Source organism: Crocodylus porosus, unplaced genomic scaffold, assembly GCF_001723895.1.
Source record: "Crocodylus porosus isolate Cpor-Errol unplaced genomic scaffold, CroPor_comp1, whole genome shotgun sequence".
NCBI classification, from domain to species: domain Eukaryota; kingdom Metazoa; phylum Chordata; order Crocodylia; family Crocodylidae; genus Crocodylus; species Crocodylus porosus.
In genome coordinates this window covers 34,553,876-34,571,282 of record NW_017728911.1, presented here as the reverse complement: position 1 = coordinate 34,571,282, position 17,407 = coordinate 34,553,876, and the positions used below count along the sequence as shown (strand labels likewise).

At 46.0% G+C, this 17,407-nt stretch overlaps 1 protein-coding gene across 3 annotated transcripts in view; it reads left to right on the top strand.

Moving 5' to 3' along the window:
• TTC23 (tetratricopeptide repeat domain 23) overlaps positions 1 to 17,407 on the top strand; it is a 57,721-nt gene that overhangs the window by 24,085 nt on the left and 16,229 nt on the right. For all 3 annotated transcript variants that reach the window (XM_019533787.1, XM_019533784.1, XM_019533786.1), the window contains one exon: positions 8,938 to 9,043. In XM_019533787.1, coding sequence (XP_019389332.1) covers positions 8,938 to 9,043 — 106 coding nt within the window. The remainder of the gene's footprint in view (positions 1 to 8,937; positions 9,044 to 17,407) is intronic.

Below are 17,407 nucleotides of genomic sequence, written 5' to 3'. Positions count from 1 at the left end.
GCCCTTTGGGCAGGGGGCTGGACTCGATGATCTCCCGAGGTCCCTTCCAGCCCTAATGTCTATGAAATGTCTATGAAATCTATGAAATGGTGGCTCAGGCACCAGGCTGCCAGGGTCGGGGCTGCAGCTGCACCGCTTAGCCCAGGGCGCGCGCCCCATGGGGAAAGCAGGAGCGGCTCAGGAGGGTGCAGGGGATGGGGAGGTCATCTCCACTCGGGGTCGCTCAGCACCTCCCTGCCATCTCTGGCTCTTGAACTTTAGTGGAGGATCAGATGTGGCTCCCAGCATGAGTAACTGTGGCCACCTCGATCTAGTTCATTATGTATCCAACTATGATCCTATAGTAAGTTTACATAACTTCTTAAATGCTAGGGCTTTTTTTCCCTGTCAAATCCTCCTGGATTTGATGAGCTACAATATGGGTGATGTTGTTACAGAAATTCCAGTGTAAAATTTCTACCCTTCCCCTCACTCTCTGAAGGCGGCCTGGTGTGAAAAAAATAAGCAGCATGTCCCAATAATACATTCTAAAAGGAAAACATATTTTCTTATGTCATAACTTGGCTTTTGTTAGTAGTTTGTCACCCCAATATTATTTAAACAGATTTTTTTTCTTTTTTTTTTTTACTAGTACGCATTTTTGGTGCTGACTGAAATCTGATTGGCTCTTCTGGAGCTTTTTAATATGATTTTTATTGGCCCAGTCCTACACACTCACTCACACCCCTCACTTCCCACATGGGGAAGGGTTTGTAGATTGGACCCCTAGGGTTGCACATCCCAGGAGACTTGCAGCGCAGTTTAAAGTCCCCAGTTGGAATTTCCTTCTTTGTTCCCTAGCTGAATCCAGTCATGATCAGCAATGATGCATTTTGCCTTGTATCAATGCCAGCGGGTATAAGATGCTACAAGAATCTAAGGGGTAATAGTTTGCTTTGCTGTATCAGAAAACTGGGGACCAGTTACTCACACTGATTGTATTACACTTTTCTTTTGTGCACTCTCTCCTCCCATCACATGGCTTTTTGCCTTCCTCTACCCCAGTGTGCTACAGGAGGCATATATCGGGGGACACAGATGAACGGAGTTTTATCTTTTTCCAAGCAGACCTGGCATTTTCTGTATCTCAGTTTATCCCACTGCACACTGAGAAACAGTAGTTTACTGTATGGCTGGAGCTGCTAATGTTATGCCTGACATAAGCCAACATGACTGCTTCCTTATTTTCATAAGAACCCACATCACTTGGGAAATTATATTTTAATTCTTACTTAAAGCCTTATTGCCTAAGCTGCTGTATAAATTTTCCTTTGGCACCATTCGATATTGATATTCTGTCTTTGGGCAACAAGACAGCAAGCATCACATGATGTGAAAATGCAAAGCTGTTTGTTCCAGTAGTGTTTCTGGGCATCATGTAATGTAATGGGGCTTCCTAGAAAATAACAAATTCTAATCTTGCAAATTTGTTGTCTTGCTTTTGCTTATTCACAACTACTTTGAGGAAAGTTAACAGCCTTCCCTTCTCTGGTGTATGTGCATAGCACCCCTCCCACATCTGCTGTATGTCTGGGTGGTTACTTCTGCATGGCAACCTTTTCAAGGCAGTATGTTCATTCTGATTTTTATATATGCATATTGTAACACAATGTGGTATCACACATCCAGGTCTGGAAAGTCAGACTATACCATATCATCATTATTGTTTCTTTTTATTCCTGTGATTCTCTGTTTTGTGATTTATTGAGTCATTTTGGTATTGTCCCCAGATTCAATAAATACAGTTAAAATATGGAGTCTACTTTCTATTGGACCCAGGTAAAGGGTTTTGCATATTGCCATGATTGGTGATCACCCTCCCATACTTAAGTTGCACTCATTTCCCAAATCCTCTTATAGCTTGTCAGAGAGATCTGCCAGTCAAGGATGCTGCTTGGTTCTTAAATTAACATTATTGAACTTCTTCTCATCATCTCTGAATGTCCACTGAGCACAATAACTTTTCCATTTACCTTTTTCTTCCTATTTAACATCACTTGACAAACTGGTTTTGATTCCTTATTCCTCATTCACCAAGTTAGAATGAAAACTGCGATAGCAATTGTACCTGCAAGGTTTTTATTACTTTACAGAAGGCTTCCTGCAGGGAAGAGCTATAGGAGGAGGAAAGAGAAGCTAATGACCTTGTATTTTTGCCTGACCTTGACAAATGACAGTTGAGCTGCCTCATTGCTGGTTATGACAACAAGTCACACTGGCAGGGCCCTGCTAGAAGAGAATATTGCTGCAACTCTACAGTCTGACACTTTTTTGTGTGTCAGAACAATCAAAAGGGGCTGGACAAAACAATCAAAGAGAGAAACAGATAAAACTCATCCTTTGTGCAACCTGGTTTTCACCCTATTTTATTTAAAGACCTTGATATTGAATATAGAGCTTTGCATAAAGTACAGGATGCTGTTTAATGGTATAGCCTTAGGCCTGAAGAGTCTATATACTTACCTAGAGTATACACATATCCAAACTTAATGTAGATGTTGCTAATTAATACGCAACACAAACAATGCTGTGGTATTGGGAGCCCCCAAAATGACTAGTTGCTATCATTTCCAGGGTTTCAAATAGCAGCCCTTTGACAACTGCTTCCCCTTCACTGGCCCAGTTAAACAAAGTATAGTTACTTTGGAAGCAGGCAGTTAGTTACCTAGCAGTTAACCAGAGCACAATTAAGTTGCAAATAGTATCTTTCAGCCCCACTGCCTAAAACATTTAAGTAATCTGTGTACTTAACCAATCGGCAGATAACTAATGTCCTCAGTGGCCGTGTCCAGATGAGCATGATCACGTAGTATGTGGTGCTGCAGATGCATCCGTGCACACAGTGGCAGCAGGCACCACCCAAAGCTGGAGCCTGGCCAGCCGGAGGCATGCTCCACTGCCGGGCAGGCTCTGCGCTGCAGGATTGCTGTTGTTGCAGCCCCAGGACCCCAGGTATGGCTGTTGGGGCCAGCCCAGTGCTGGCCCCAGCCTCCCCTACCCCACCTGGGGTAATTTGCTGTACGCCAGAGGGTACATGGTACAGGCATTCCCTGGGGACCAGTAGCAGCAGCGCAAGGTGAGCCGCCACTGGTTGTCCCTGGGGAACCAAATGCGTGTGTGGATACAGCCAGCGTGTTGAAAGCAAAGAAGAAATTCTGTTTGATGAGACTGCAGGGGGCTTCAGATAATAACACCCAACATTTGTTGCCTCTTTTTCTCCAAGGTGCCTAAAATACTGTAGCCATATAGTCTTTAAACATTTATATGCAGGAAACATTTTACACAAACTGCTCATACATGTGGAGTGGAATTTGACAAATATTAACAGTGCACAGGAATAATGCACAGCAAATCAATACAGAGAGGAAAAATACTGTGGTATGCGGGAAACCTGGGAGGTTCCCTTGTTATAATTTTGTCCTGGATATTAGTTTTACAGTAGGGTCAAACAAGAAATTCCATATGATTTTTAGTACTGTGGACCATCAGTTATCTAGAATAATTTATGTTACTGTCACCCGGGTGCAGCCAGGGGTGTGCCCTGTCCGCAAGTAGAAGGGATGGGGTGGTCAGGCAAGAGTGCTGTGAGAGGGGTCTGCGACCTGGGAGTAGTTCCCTCTCTTCTCTACAGTCAGGCTGAGACAAAGCGCTTAATTATATACAAATTTATTACTACACAAAAATAAATATTAATAAGAGACATTAAATATTTACCAGTAGAATTAGTATGTGACACTATATACAATAACCTGCAATCAACACATTGCACCACTCTGAGGAACTGCAAAATATAAAATGGGTGATTCACGGCATAGGCAATAATTAACCCCCCTGCACAGAATGAATATTAACGCTCTGGAACAGGTAAGTCAAGGCATCAACACAATAAACACATATAAGCATCAACTCAGATAAACCCAGGTAAGCTGAGGTAGCAATACAATAGACGTACACAGGCAATAACATAAGTAAGTTCTGATTATAGGCAGTAAACACATATAGGTAATAAAGACATACAAACCCATATAAACCCCCTTAAGGAGTACCCATAACTATATTAACCTTTATAGTATGAAGCAACATTAATCACAAAATATAGGAGTACACTCAGCACCCCACAGGGTGTTCCCTGGAGCCCTTTCCCTTTAGGGTCCCAGGATGTGGACATGCCCCCTCCCACAACGGAGGAGGGTGGAGGCTGCAGACCCTCTTCTCCCAAGCCCACCTCCCCTGTGGAACGCGCTTCCACTCTGAAGCAGCCAAGGTTCGTTCCCTGGTGGCCAGTCCCACAAGGGCCTCGCTCTGGTGGTGCCTCCAGTTCCTCTTGATGGCCTGGTACCCCGCACTGGGCACCCAGGGCACTTCTACACGAGTCAAGCCCTTACTGTCTCTGGTTCCCCAGCTTCATGCTGGGGGTCCTTCCCTTTCCCAGGCTTGCTCTGGGCACTGGGGCTCTTTTTTTAATGCTGAGCCACACTGTGGAGCTCTGGTTACCTGACTTAGAGCTGGGGCTAACTTGAGCAGCCTCAAGCTGCTCATGTGGTTGACCTGCACATCGTATGGGGCCCACGCAGCACCTAGCCGGTTGCCAGGTTCACAGGATCAAGCCGCCTTGAGCGGCTCCTAGACCCTGAGTGCCGTGTGGCAATCCATGCACTATTGAGGCTCAGGCAGGGTCCCAAGGATGGTCTTTGGAGCTCCTATCTCCTTGCCGTCCCTTGCCACATCTTCTCCCCAGCGTGCTGAGCATGCTCTCCTTTTATATGCTTCAGGGGCTCCACCTCCAAAGTCCAGCAGACCTGTCTTGCTGCAGTCCACAATCCGGTCGGGGAGCTCTTCTCCCCCACACCTTTGGGAAAGGGGCAGTGCCTGCTTTCCCCCAGCTTGTCCCTGACTGCTGGATTGGCTCCACCAATTGAAATTGAGGGTTCTTGAACCCCTGGACATGCTGGAGCTTGATTGGTTAAGTCTGTCACATTACTATCATTTGGGATAATCAATTTTTCTGGATAATCAAACACCAAATGTGAAGTGCTAAAAATTATAATGACTGTACTGTACAGCAAACAATAAAAAAAACAAGAAATAAATGTATGGTCCTGTGTAATGTTTTAAAATGTCAAAGTACTAGTAAATACAGTGTACAGTAGTCCCACTAACAAGCAAGATTCAGCTGTTAACTGTGGGAGTTCCTGCGCCCTGGGGACCTGAACGATGCCACCTGCCAGTGGTTTAGTGTGTCGTCATCTGTAATTGGAGTGTCCCACACGTGTGTTTCTCCTGCCACGACTTTGATGTTAACAGAGTTGGTTCAGATGTCTGACGTGCATAATCCAATTGTGAGTCTCGCCGACGTCTCGCAAGGTCCCATGTTGGCGAGGGCTCCGCCACCCCTACACCCTCACCCGTACCACCGGGGCTGGTGACCAACCGATTGGTATGGCCACGTGTCCTCAAGTCCACTCAGATAAGTCACAAAAGAAAGAATAAAAATCAAAACAAGCACTACGACCAAGACAGTCCCCTTGATCAGGGCAGCTGCTCCGGCTGTCCGCAGCCGCCTTCCTATTCAAAGTGGCCCTCCTAGGGGTCGAGCCCACTTGTAGGGCTTTACATGGTTCCCTTTTTAACAATTTAAGTTTGTAGTTGAACTGCGCCCCTCTTACAGGGACTATGGCACCCATAGTTAGTAGTGCCCTCCTATTAGGGCCTTTACAGTACCCTTCTCCTGCCTGGCTCCACCGGCTCCCGGCTCCACCGGCTCCCTGCCGGCAAACCAACAGTCCTATTCCCAGCAGGGACCGGCAGGCTGGGTTAAAAAACCCCTCTGGCGTTTAGCTTTTTGCCAGAGGCTCCTACCCGCATTCAGCGTTGCTCTCAGTGTCCCTCGCAGCATGCGTCGGCGTGCTCCACCTCCTCCTCGTCCTCTTTCCGGTCCCAGCCTCTCCTTTATACCGGCGGGGAAAATACCGGCCCCTCCCTTCTCCACATACCAGGGTAAGGGGAACTTCTGCCGGTCTCTTTGCGGCGGACCTGGGGCCGCTGACCCTCTGCTCGGCCATAGAGCCTTGGAACCTGCTGGCTCCTTCTCTCCCTCACATTGACTGATAGTTTTGTTAATACAAAACCTTATGATTGAGTTTCTAAATTATTGATTTCCACATAATCAACTCTTTACTATGATTGCAAATGGGCAATATCAAGTTCATGTACAGTAGACATCTGTTATACAAAAAGACTTTTTGCATATTGCTTTTAATCTTAAACTCCATTTTGTATTGCTCTGTAGCTTGACATAAGTGCTTAACTTTTGTATGCTGTATGTGTGAGAGAATGGGTGAGGCTGTCTGTGGAAAAGGAAAACATCAGCTGGCGACTGGCTGAAGAATGCAGACAGATAAAAGACCACAACAGCGAGAGAAAAACGGCAATCTACCTTCAAGGAAGAACACAATGATAACACAGCAAAAGCCCAGAGGACTGGGTAAATTGACAAGGCTATAAAAGATCAGGCGAGACGTATCAATTTTGGGTCTTGTTCTGCTTGTCATCCTGGAGCATCGGTTCATCTGATGAAATGGACTGGCAGGAGCCTGGCTCCTACTTATGATCAACTTGACTGGCCACTAAGTTGATTTGAGCACTGATAAGACTGGTAATGTGTACCAGCCCAGAACAGAAATTGGGGTATGAATGCGGAGTGTGTGCACGTGTGTATTAAGCGCTTAATCAATGAATGCGGCATCTTGCCTTATTCTCCCTCATAGGTTTGAGCAGTTGGCAATCTCAGCATAATGCTTTTTGCTGTACTGACTCAGATTGACAGTGCTTCCTATTGAATCTCTATCATTATTCTTGCAAAGACAACCAAGGTGTGTTGTGCACTTACAGACATGTCACTTAAATCTATCACAAACTCCATTTCTTTGCAGATGTGTTTGCTTCCCAATACTGTGCACATATGCTTTGTCTTTTAATTTTGCCAGGGAGGACCTAAGATGATGGACATGTGGAAAATTTTACACATTTCAGGTGACAGCCCGCTTCCTGAGGGGAGCCAGGGCCCTCGTGCCCCCATGCACTCAGTACCTCTGATTGTGCATTCATTTCAGGTTGAGAGGAATCAATTCAAGGGAGTCTTTTGGCCCTAAGTAGCATCCAACCTTTCTCTTTCCCATATCCACTGTATTTGCTGACATTTAAAATAATGAAAAATCTAACGTCTTATCTCTCCATAGAAAAAGACAAGTATTTTGGTGGTTTCATACAATGTTAATATTACTAAATTACATAGATTTACAGTGCAACAACAAAATGTTCATTCATGTATACCCAAGAAACAACTCAGAGGAGCCCTGCTACTTTAACCTACCCAGTGTATAGGTATTTATTAATAACATGCTTATTAATTAACTTTTCAAATACCTTTCACATTGCAATAATCACGAGGTGGGTCATTTACCGTATTGTAAGCAGGTCATAATCAGGATTTGGCAAGTGGGCTGTTGAGAGTTAGATACATGATGCACTGCTACTTGCCCTCCCTGTCTCTTAAGAATTCAGTCTAGGGAACATGTAGCTTATCCTTCTGCCTGCGAATAGAAATGGGAGAGTGACAAGTTAGGAAGTAGCATTTCCTAATCCGTGAGGTGCATGGAAGAAGTGTGTATTACTCTGTGCCGGTCTTTAAAAACACACCCCATGTTTGCAGTGACTGGGCACAGGATTGTTTTTATTTTCATTAAGAGGTACTCAATTTAAAACAGTTCAGCAAATAGTGTAATAAAGGAAGTTTGTACCAGCTCAGCCATCCATTTCTCCCCTTTCTCCTGCCAGTAGTGATCACTTTCTGACCACTATAAACCATGTAGGCCACAACTTTCAAATTGGTATGGGAGACTTAGTCAAGTTATGTGGCAAGATCCTCTGCACAGCTTTGAAAATCCTCCATATTCCTTCCACAGTTGTTTAGGGTAGGAATAAAGTAAAATTATAGGGAACTGACAGAAATGTAACCATTAAAGAAATTAATACTTTTTCTGAGAAAAAAGTCAATATTGAAAAATAGGGAAGTGAGAAGAATCTGGTAGACGATGGACTTACAACAGAGGCATGCGTTATTGTCGCTAGGCTTCATAGTCCCCTGTCTTTAATAGCTCTTGTAATCTGTGACTGGATCAGTACTTTAATGGGGAAGATGTAAAAAAAAAAAAAAACTTTTTTTTAAAAAATCAAAAACAATCAGGGGCTACAGGAACTAGTGGGAATTCTCCCTTCCTTTTCTTTTAGTTTTTGTACTGTTGAAGAGTTGCTTGTTTCAATGACAGGGAAAGAGATCCCTGTGTACTGTTTGTGTATTAGATAATAAAGCATTTTGAGATCTTTCAGAATTAGAGAATCTGCACAGTTATCACCACCATTCATCTTGGTAATCGTAAATCTTGTAAAATTCTAGCTAGTAATTTTTATTGCAGTAAAGATTTTGTCTTGGATGAACCTGTCTGAAGGACGCAAGTAAAAAGAAATTGGTTATGTCCTTTTGTTATACATAGCAGCTACTGTTGTACTGACATGTGAGCTCATTTATGTCTTGCATAGCCATGTAACTTTTCTGTTCATTCAAAAAGTGGACACAGATACTCAGTCCATAAACTCAAGTTCTGACTTTCTGAACCAAAGCAAACCCATGTGGCCAGAGTTGGGTTTGATCATTAACCTGTTCACATAAGACCTGATCCAAAGCTACTCATCCTGTTGTAAACTCAGTTTGGTTTCCCTGACAGAGAAACTTTTTTCCAAATAAAGCCTGTCGATTTTTTTTTTTTGTCCCACTGATGACAGCCATATTTATAGTCATGTCACATGAACTAATCCTTTTCCTTTGCTTGTTTGTGACAGGCTCATTTCATTGCCCTAAGAAAAAGCCCTTCTTCAGTGGAAACAGCAAACACAGCTCATTTGGTGGCACGAGCTGCAGTTGCCTCTAAGAAATCAGACCATAATGGTGAGCTCTTTTAAAGGTTATATGGCTTATCGAGCTGTCCTAGCTGTAGGAATGCAAGCTTCTGCTAACGTGGCCCACTCCACCAGTAATATAACTTCTGTACAAAGTTTATATCTCTGTTGGTAAGTGGGATTATAAAAGAGTAAAACTAATCCATTGCTTTTCCTAGTAGCAGAGTAGATTTATTGGGCCCTCATTGACATTGTTTATTTCATTTTACAGGCTTGTGTTGTTATTGTTTCTCAAGGCATCTGGGGTACTTTTTTTTTCATGATACAGATCACTGTGTACTCCTTCTAACTAATCCTTTCCCTTTTATGAGCAGTAGCTAGGTCACTAGAGGGAATAATAAAGGCAGACTTGAAGCCACAGAAGCCATTAGTTTGTGGTTAGTCATAACCTGATGGCAATTCCTGGCTGTTTAATCAGGATGTCGATCACAGCATGCATCTAGAGCAACGGATGCTTGCTGTAACCAAAATCTAGGCTTCAAGAGTGACACCTTAATTTTACCATTGAACCTTTGTGCACTTGGGATCCTGCCACTGGCAATCATTTTTTCCCAACTTAATATTTTGCTATGTGACACTTTCAGTTCTGGTATTTAGTATTGTAGTATTCATTAAAAATATTGCAAATTCCTCAGACTTCACCTGCTTCACAATTAATAGTCTCTCAGTGTTGGCTACAGTGGTCATGCCATGCCTGGGCAGCAACACTCCAGTGTATTTGATGGTGGATTCAAAACTATTTTAAGATGTGTGATATAGCCTTACAGCTAATAGTTGAGCTAGAAACAAAGAATTTCACTCAGCGAAGTTGAAATGTAACCTAGAATAGGGAGCTCAGCAAAGGTGCTATTTAATATTTAAGCCCAAACTTGTAGCTCTAGATGTAACATGGAGTAGTGCCACCTGGACCTGTGCAGATCCAAATGGAAAAAAAGACTGCTCACTTCTTGCAAAATGAACTCAAGGTATAGTGAAAACTAGGAAATGACTCGAGACACCCCAGGCCCTCCCAGCATAAAATAAATAATTTAAATATAAATGACTGGAACTGCTCATAGCTAAAAATTGACAGGTTCTCCCACAGTGTGTCTCCCGCCATATGCTGACTATCCATTTTAGTCACATCAGTCATATGTGGGGAGATGGTGTTTCAGAAGAGAATGATTTATGTACTGGATTTTCATGGTTTATAAAGTGTCGCTGGTAAAGTACTTTCATGCATATTTTAAAAGGCTGTTTTAGGTGACTGGAGAGAGGAAGGCCATACAAGAGTTGAGGACTGTATGTTTATAAAAGGAAAACAAATAGGGTGAAATAAAAACTCTTGCCAGCAGTAGTCAGTTTTGCCAGCCGATATGATGAGCATTAGGAAACTGTTTAGTGTTTCTTCAGGACTCTTTGAATTAACAGGTTTTCCTCCATCTTTTGTTCCATTAGAATAATCTCTCTCTGCCCAGAGTGAAGACATCAGTTACTCTTTTTATATTTAAATAATATTTTAAGTCTAAAAGACTAGGGGAAATAGATGTAACTTCCTTACAGGGAAAGCCAAATCCTGCAGTCACATCTTGGTTCTTGCTAATCAGAACTGATTACTTGCATTACCCCTTACACCTCTTTTGTCCATGTAGTCATTTCCTTTTCTTTTCATTTTTCTTCCTGGCTTATATTACATTGAATCAGGTCAGAGTGGTCCCAACTGGCAAGGGACCCCAGGGGTCAACTTGCTAGCCTAGAGATGCTCCCCTAGTTCAATGTGTTTGGCAGGGGGGCAGGGCGAGAAATGGCTGGGACATGAGGGTGCTCCAGTCAGCAGGCAGCTTCCATACTGAAGCATCCTCATGTCCTAGCCAGCCTGGACACCATGTACACACGTATTGCTGCAGACTAAGAAACTCTGCAGCAGGATAGTACTTGTATTATATTATATTGTATGGTATAGTACTTCTGTTTACAAGTACTTGTATTTACTTGTATTGTATGTACTTGTATTTACTAAGTCCACAGCAGGATAGTACTTGTATTTATAAGTACTATCCTGCTGTGGAATGAGTTAATTTACTTCAGCCTAACAGGGGCGCACACGTAGACACACAGCCTTTACTGCGTTGATAATTAGTCTACTATGCAGTAAACATCTTGTGTAGACACACCCTGTTTGGATTATTACTCAAAAGCCACCACAACATTTTTGATCTAAGCAAAAATCTTTCAGCTTTCACTGAGCATTAGAGTAGAGAAAAGATCTTTGATCATTTTGCACACCATGGCCTTGATTCATTCCTGTACTACAGCTAAGCTGGGGGCAAGGATTTAGGAAGAGAGAACCACCTCATCCTGAGGACACCTAATTGCTTTTGTTCCTACTGCAGGTTAGGGCATTCTTCAGGGATGCTCTAACTTATGCCACAGCTGCCAGAGTTGTGCCAGTGTAAAACAGCTAGAACGACCAGTACCGTAGCAAGGAAGTTTGGCGCCCAGGGCAAGCCCATAGCAGCAGCGCACCCTCACCCCACGCACAGATCCAGGGGGCATGCACCCCCCCATGCTTGCCCAGGGGTGCACTTAGCGGCAGGAGCTGCCCCCCAACCCCCGTCCCTATGCCCCCCCAAATGAGCTGCTCATGGCTCCATTCCATGCCCTGCCCTGGCTGGGCAGCACCTGTTGGTGCCCCTTTGTTTTCGCGCCCCCATCCCCCCTCTTGCAACTCCTGATAAGCTTTTCCTGCTTTAATCACTTCCAGTTCTGGGGAGCCCCACGCCCCATACTGTGATTATTCCCCTGGTGGGTCTTGGCAACTTGTTTATCAGTCTATGGTCTCTGAAGATTAATGTTGCCGACATACTTGCTTTGGATGACCGGACTGGGCTGGAAAACAACATTTTATGACTAAAATGCTGCATACCTTCCAGCACAGATTATTAGCCAGCCCATCTCTCCACAATATACAATTACAAATTTATCTACTTAAAGGCTTCTTAAGTGACTTAACTTCTTGGAGCTACTTACAAACATTAATAGATGTACAGAGAGCTTCCTTAAAAGGGTAAGAACAGCTGCTCTTGCTGCAGCCAGAAAAGCCTCTGCAGCCAGACTGTCATTGCGCTGTTAGGCTGACTGAGGAAAGGGGGAGAAGAGAACCACAAATGTCTCGCATCAGTGGTTCCCAAGCTGTGGTCCATGAAACCAAGTGGTCTGCAGATCATGGGAGGCCCTCTTTGCCTGTGTAGTGTTTTCAGTGCGAAGTTGGTGACAAGGACACATGGCCGTCCACAACAAGTTTTGAGGGGTGACAGTAGGTCAGTGGCCCAGAGACTTTGGGAGCTTCTGTCTTAGATGATGTCCTGGAAGCTCACAGGCTCTGAGCTGGGATGAACATAGGCAGTCCCGACAGTTAGAGCATTCTGGGAGTGCTTTTGCCAGTCCTAGGGAAGACAACCATAGGAACCAATGGCAGGAATGCTCTGGCTAAACTTACCATATTTACCCAGATCCAGGATGACTTAAGACAAACCCTATAATAACTTGGTTCTATACATACAATGTTATAAATTTGTAATAATTTTCCATATATAGAATCTATTCAGTGGCAGATTGCCTTAAATCCATCTCCCCCCACTGCTGTGGCAGGGAAAACAGCAGCAAAGTGTAAGGGGCCAGACCACCATGCTCCCCTGCCACTTGCCGTCTGTGCCTGCCCCCCCTACCCCTTATCCCCCTGTGCCTGCTCCTTGCCACGCATCCTTTGCCCCCCATGCCTGTGCCTGCACCCAACCCTTTGCTCCCACTTGCAGCTTGCCTCCTGTGCCTGTGTCTGAACCTCATCCCCCTGCCCCTTTTCCCCTCAGGCCTGTGCCTGACCCCTGCCACTTATCTCCCCTGCTTCCCTGCCCACTTATCTCCTGCTGCAGTTCTGGTCTTCCAGGGCAGTCAGCACCAGTGGTGAACCAGCTTCTGGCCAAGCTGGGCTGGGGCTAGAGGGACCAGAATTGGAGTAGAAGGTAAGCAGGAGAGGAGGGGAGGGCAGGCAGGCAGTGGGAAGGAATAGGGGGTGGGGGCAGGCTGCAGTTCACCAACCTAACCCGTGGCCTCCCCTATATTCCCCAAACTGCGTGCCCTTCACCCACCAAATGAGCCATACTGGCCCTGGGTAGTGTCACAGGAGCGCTTGGGTGCCCTGTTCCTATGAAGGAATAAGGGCTGCTGAAGCTCCCTGAGACAGCACAGGTGTTGGTGGAGCAGGCAGGCTGGTCACATGACCAGAAGGGGGCAGGGCCGGGCCTTTATAAACAGCCCAGGCCAAAGTCTAGCAGTAGTTCCCTTCTGGCAGCCTGGTGTGCAGGAGCGACAAGCAGAGCAGAGACAAATGGTGCAGCCTGAGCACCCAAGGGGCTGCACCGTGGTAAGGGTGGAGAGAACCCTGATGGGGAGGCCTTTGCAAGAGAGCCAGGTGGGCCTAGATCCTATGTGATAGCCAGGAGGCTTATTGTTGTGTTACAGCTGGCTGGCTTATGGTTCTGTTTAGTTATTGTTATACCGGAGGACCGGGTGAGGCTGTAGGCGGCCTCATTAGGAGCTCCCCAGGGAGGTGGGGTGCTCCCAGTGCCAGAGAGGGGTGCTGTATTGCAGGGCGTCTAGACCCTGGCCCCAGAAAGGGCGAACAGATTGAGGAGCCCGAGCTGGGCACATTTAGTGAGAGGAAGCCCAGCGTGGGCGTAGGTAGAAGCCCTAGTGGGGCAGGACCCAGAGAAAGAGGTCAAGGGGGCCAGGTAAGGCGAGGGCTACCTGAGCCCCAGTTGGGAAGAGTCCCAGAGGGGTGTCACAGTGGTGGGGACCCTGGGGCCCACGAGGGCACTGTAGTAGGGGTGTACTACCCCAGCCCTGACAGGGTACAAAGTGCCAGCGAGGGCACTGTATTTTGGGGTGCAATACCCCAGCCCTGAGAAGGGGCAATGAGGATTTTGGGGGCCAGGCACGGCTAAGGCCACCTGAGCCCCACGTGCAGGGAGCACCAGCGAGAAGCCCGAGGGGTTTGTGTTAGGCCCAAGCGAGGGGCACACAAGAAGAGAAGCCCAGGGTAGGGTGCTACTGTAGAGACGAGCCCGGAGAGGGCGAGTGCGCGGAGGGACAGGCCCCAGTGGGGGCACCGTCTGTATGTGGAGCGGCCCCAGGAGGGGCAAGTATATAGTGCGGACCCCAGGAGGGGGCGGATATAGCTAGCAGGCCCGAGAGGGCTAGCGGATAGAGGGGCGCCGGTTGCGTGACAAGCCCGGGGGCGCCGGTGAAGGGCGCATACAGGAAACTGACCAGATAACGTCTGGTACATCTGCGACGCTTGGGGTGTGCCAGAGGGAAGGTTGGAGGCACGCATAGCCCGTAAGGCTGGGGTGCACCAGGTCACTCCTACAGAACGGGGGCAGTATAAACATAGCACAGTGTCCAGGGCGATAAGAGGCGGCCTCCCTTCTAGAACCATATAACAAAAAGACGTGGCGGGCGAATAAGAGGGTACTGGACTGCCTACTTGGCATGGCAGGGTGCGCAAGGGAGAGATCACGGCTGCTCCTGCGCCCCCGCTCCATGACAGGTAGGCAGCAGGTCAGCATTGGCTTCAGCCAAAGCTAGAGCTCAGCAGCCACCTGTCCTGAGCCAGTTCTGAAATCTAAGAGGAAGGGGTTTTTTCCCCAAACTGACCAGGGTTTAAAACCTCATTTTGGATTGAACTAATAAATACAGTGTTGTAGTAAAACATCAGAAGAGACATGATCTCATAGGAAACCAGGTCTCGGAGTATTCAGTACTTTCAAGACTATACTGAAAACCTTGAATCGCATCCAACAGCAAACTGGATTGCCAGTGCCTACTTGATCATAGGTGGGATTGGCTAAAGCCACCTCCCATTCTTAAAATGGTTCAAGACTAGCCTCAGTTTCTGCATATAGTAGTTGCCAAGTTTGGATGGGATACGGATGTAGAGCCCCTTTACGAGGTGACTTACAACAGCCCTTACCTTCTTCAGTATGACTTTTTATTCTGCTTCTAAAATGTTCCAAGGGTATAACATTCAGAGACAAAAAAAGCCTTGCTTAAGCCTATAAACTAGCATTTATTTCTTACAATCCCATGGCAAATCAAACATCATTTCAGATTTTATAGAACTTTTTGGGTAAGTGCTTTATATAAATACAACCTATTATTGGAATTTTATTCTTGTTTCTTAAGTACACCCCTTCTGATTCCACAGGCAATGAAGCAGAATATTGCTAGTATTCATTCTTTTCCTCTGTGTTCCCTATAAAATGATAACCTGAGCTTGACTAATCTGCCCAGGCAACCGGAGTCAAACTTTTCTAACAGCACTTCTCCCCAGCACTGAAAAGCATTCAAGACATTTGCCTTTTGTTTATAGCTTTTTCCATAAATGATATTCAAATAAAATAGTTTGAGAGACAAAGTGTACTTCAGGGTAAACCTTCAAAAGCTAATACCAAAAACAGCTACGTACAGGCAGCCTTGTTTGGAATTGTTTCCCTCTTTGCTTTTCAGTGCCTGACCCCCTTCCAGTCTGAGTTCTTTAAAGAGTATTTGCATACAGATCCTGCACATCACAGCAGGCATCAGTCAAGGAGACATTTCTCTATGTCCTTCTCCTACATGTTATTGCCACAATTCAGTAAAAGCCCAATGTCACGCATTAAATAGCTGAATTGGGTCAGTCATAATTTGGAATTGAGTCTGTTTATTTGCTATAGATTTTCAGAAGGCATGTGTGTGTAAAGGATATCACATGCTTTGTTCTTTCCCATATATTAGTATCTAAAATACTTGATTAAAACTGTTATTTATATAATCGCTTATACAGCACCTTTCATCCAGGGATCTCAAAGCAACTTAAAAACACGATGTATGCTTCAATAACTGAGTTATTTTTCCCATCTTAAATATGATTAAACTGAGGCTGTGGTGCCACAGGGTGAAGGAGGGTGAGGATTTGCAATTGCTCTGCAGTAACTGCCCATGTGCAGGCCCTTACCCCACAGCAGATGAAAGCTAACCCTTGGTATTCATACTACTCAGTGAAAGTGGGATGATGGAGTATTACTGCACATCAGCATTGCTGGATTACTGTAATGCTATAAATAGCTGCCTCTGCTCAAATGCCTTCCCCCTCCCCCCTTAATTCTCAGCTTTCCTCATAGTTTTTACATTAGCATGGATAGTTAACTATATGCAGATCATAGGCAGGAGCTGGATTCTGGATTCTGGATTTCACAAGCAGCTGAATGGTACTTTTACATGTTTCATAAAATGTTTTACAAGGGGTGATTTGGTAAGCTTCACACATGTGAAGTACCATATTTACTCAAATCCAAGATGAGGGTTCCCCCACCCTGTTCAACGTGATGAAGAAGCCCCTTGTCTTAAATTTGTGTACAAGTGGAGGAGGAGGAGGGGCACAGTGGCTGTGGCTCTGACTCTAACCCCAAACCCAGGGTCAGTGCTAGAGCCCTAACTGTTGCCCCCAACACACCTACCCTCCCCAGCCTCTGCTCTTTGCTACCACTTACCTTCCCATCACAGGTCCAGCTCTTCCTGGACCCTTCTTGATGATCTGCTCAGGTCCCTTCTGACCCTACAAACTATGAAAGTATGTGTGTGTGCGCGCGTGCATGCATTTTTGGCCATAGTGGGGGCAGGGAGCAGGGAGAAGAGATGGGCATGTGCCCACCCCAGCCTGGTGGGTTCCACCCAGCCTCCCCTGACATCACTAGGAGGCCAGCTCCCATGGGAGAAGGGGGCCTCCAGTTTGGAGCTGCTGCCACCACAATTGCTGCTCTGTGGCTGGGGGCAGCAAATGCTCAGTGCGCCCTGGTCTGGGCTGGCAAGCAGAGGCAGATTAAGGTGTAGTGGGGCCCTGGTTAAACCCAAAATTGGAGGCCCCCTTCCCCCATGGGAGCTGGGCTTCTAGTGATGTCAGGAGAGGCTGGGTTGGGCACATGCCCACCTCTTCTCCCTGCCCCCGCTATGGACACTCACTCACTCACTCTTTCATAGTTTGTAGAGTCAGAAGGGACCTGAGCAGATCATCAAGTCCAAACCCCTGCCATGGCAGGAAAGAGTACTGGGGTCAGACGACCCCAGCAAGGTGATTGTCAAGCCTTGTCTTCAAGACCCCCAGGGTAGGAGCCAGCACCACGTCTCTTGGAAGTTGGTTCCAGATCCTAGCCGCCCTGACAGTGAAGTTGTGCCTCCTGATGTCTAGCCTAAATCTCCCCTCTGCCAGCTTGTGACCATTATTTCTAGTCACTCCTGGTCATGCTCAGGGGAACAGGAACTCCCCCAGTGCCTGCTG